Source organism: Ictalurus punctatus, chromosome 4, assembly GCF_001660625.3.
Source record: "Ictalurus punctatus breed USDA103 chromosome 4, Coco_2.0, whole genome shotgun sequence".
NCBI lineage: Eukaryota > Metazoa > Chordata > Actinopteri > Siluriformes > Ictaluridae > Ictalurus > Ictalurus punctatus.
Window position 1 is genome coordinate 34,594,392 of NC_071284.1, and position 2,500 is coordinate 34,596,891.

The following is a 2,500-nucleotide window of genomic DNA, read 5'->3' on the forward strand; positions in this document are numbered from 1 at the left end:
GTGTAAAGATCCTCCCTGAGTGTGTTCTGGGGATTAGTCCGATCCACTCTTCTCCACATGATGGAGTGATATCTAGTGGAAGTGCAGGGATTAAATTCAGAGCCAGAAGCATCACTTCACTGCACTTTATTAAAAGAAAAGGTATTATTTTAAAAAGATATACTCCACACTTCTTCTGTTCTCAGCATTAGCATTTTCACATTCTTTGATCTGGGGTTTTGGTTGTTTCTCTTTTTTTTATGCAAAGGACACCGCTCATTCTACTGGGGTTTTATCCTTATTTTATTTTATTTTTTTACAGACACCTCGTCAAGAAACGGACTTTAAACTGTTGCTTGGAGTTGTGTTTTTCTGCAAAAGTGCTTTAATTGTTTGATTTGAATACTTTAACATATTTTTTTTATATATTTATATAAAGCCAGAGGTTTGACAGAGGCACGTCTTCTCCTGCTTTCCCCATCCCACCTCCAGCTTTTTATTTATTTATTTATTTATTTATTTATTTATTTATTTAGATGGCCCACTTTTAAAGAAGCAGCACATGGATGTTGTGGTGTTGTAAAGCTCTGTGGAGACCTGGGAGAAGTTCTTACCTGACCTGTGCTGGTGTTTGTTTCTCATCCTTTATTCTTTGAAGCTTTTCATTTTGCTGACTTGTGTGTGTGTGTGTGTTGTTTGTTTGTTTGTTATTTACCATTTATAAGAGATCTAGACACCTGATACTGTAACACTGAAGCTGAGAGGAAAAAGAAAGCTGTTGTTTTGTTTTTCAGCGATTCGGCTCTAATATATTCAGCTGGTGTTTTTATTTGCTCTGAGATGATTGAGCATTTATCACCGCTCGTACTAACACCATATAATCACTACAAACACTGCTGCAGCTCCAGAGTGATGCCAGGAAACACTCGTGAAGTGGCGGTTCGGTGAGAAACTTGCATGTTCTAATGATTTCTAATGATTTCTAGTGAAATCCCGTCAGAATGAGTTTTAATCTCGTATTAATGTTCGTTCATGTATAGTTTTGAGTAACATTAAAGCTGTAGCTTGTCGGTGATACAGATGTTTATGTGAATTTTGTCCCGTACTGTATATGCACATCGGATCGTCTGATATTTATGTAAACTGTATAAACTTCGGCGAGACGTCTTTCCTTCCTGCTTCTTGTTCAAGTTCAGGGCGGGTTAAGTCTTACTGTCCCAATATTTATGCACGGCACACCCATGACTACTCGGTCAGCAGGTTGTGTATTTGCACTTTGTGTAGTCCTGTATACGGTCATGTTTTGCACCACAGTCCTGCGGGAGCACCACGTCGTTCCGGTATGTTCCTGCTATATATAGAGATGAGAATAAAAACCCGGACTTGATTAGACAGACACGTACCAAAAGTTTTTAAACGTTTTATTTTCAGGAAATAAAGGAAATAATCCTCCCGTCAGCTGTATTTCACGGTTGCCTTGTTGGAACATGATGTTTTCATGTTGATAAGAGTACGTGGTTTGTGAGGTCCTGAATCCCAAACACTCCCGGGACTGACAGTTTCATTTAACCGATTTCTTTATGCACAGTGACGTCTGCACCACTAGGGGGCGCTGAACGAACTCTGTTGAAGAGGGATTTTCACATATTAATCTTTTTTCTTTTTTTGTGGCATATAACAATTTCAGAACGACTTCAGAACGACTCTGACATTGTCGGCTATGAACGTTTTTAAAGATTTATAAGAAATATAATTCAGATGAGTTATTTTCCCCTCATTTTTTCTCTTTAATATATATATATATATATATATATATATATATATATATATATATATATATATATATATATATATATATATATATATATACTTATAGATATACTGAAGCAGTAAAATGGCTTTGATGTTGTTGTTATGCTTGATGGGAAATGTAAGCGTGCATAACATCACGATTCTTCTCTCTCTCTCTCTCTCTCTCTCTCTCTCTCTCTCTCTCTCTCTCTCTCTGTGCTTTTAAAGATGGCGTGTCAGGGTCTGGCGAAGGGGGAGAGCGTGGCGTCGCTGAAGGCCGAGGCGGAGAGTTTGAAGGTCAAACTGGAGCAGGAGAGAGCCAAACTGCACGATGCAGACCGTGAGTATCAGAGGCCACGTCCCAAACCGCCCTCACATACTGTAGTGCACTAGACAAGGGAATAACAGCTGATTCCACAGAGTGTACAGGGTTATCAGATTCATATTTATATTAACACGGCGTATTCTTTATCTTTTATTATTGGCATCTAATATTTTTTATTTATGGATATATATATAATAAACTTATCGATTATTATTATTAGTAGCATGTAGTGGTGTAGTACACTTATGAAGGTACTAGTGAGATTCCTCTAGCTGTCTTATGATCAGTGATGTTCTTAATTTACTACCACTGCTATTACTACAGCAAAAAAAAAAAAAAAAAGACTTCTTCAAAGAGTTCACTGGACAGTTAAGGGCTCTTCTCTATGTCTTGCATAAGTATTCA

General features: G+C 37.5%; 2 protein-coding genes across 2 annotated transcripts in view; both read left to right on the forward strand.

The window, feature by feature from the left end:
• gnb5b (guanine nucleotide binding protein (G protein), beta 5b) overlaps nucleotides 1–2,500 on the forward strand; it is a 20,613-nt gene that overhangs the window by 2,234 nt on the left and 15,879 nt on the right. Inside the window, exon 3 of the mRNA XM_053678303.1 lies at nucleotides 1,999–2,110. Coding sequence (XP_053534278.1) covers nucleotides 1,999–2,110 — 112 coding nt within the window. The remainder of the gene's footprint in view (nucleotides 1–1,998; nucleotides 2,111–2,500) is intronic.
• Nucleotides 1–2,500, forward strand: part of tmod2 (tropomodulin 2) — a 120,086-nt gene that overhangs the window by 1,719 nt on the left and 115,867 nt on the right. The gene's annotated exons all lie outside the window — the stretch shown is intronic.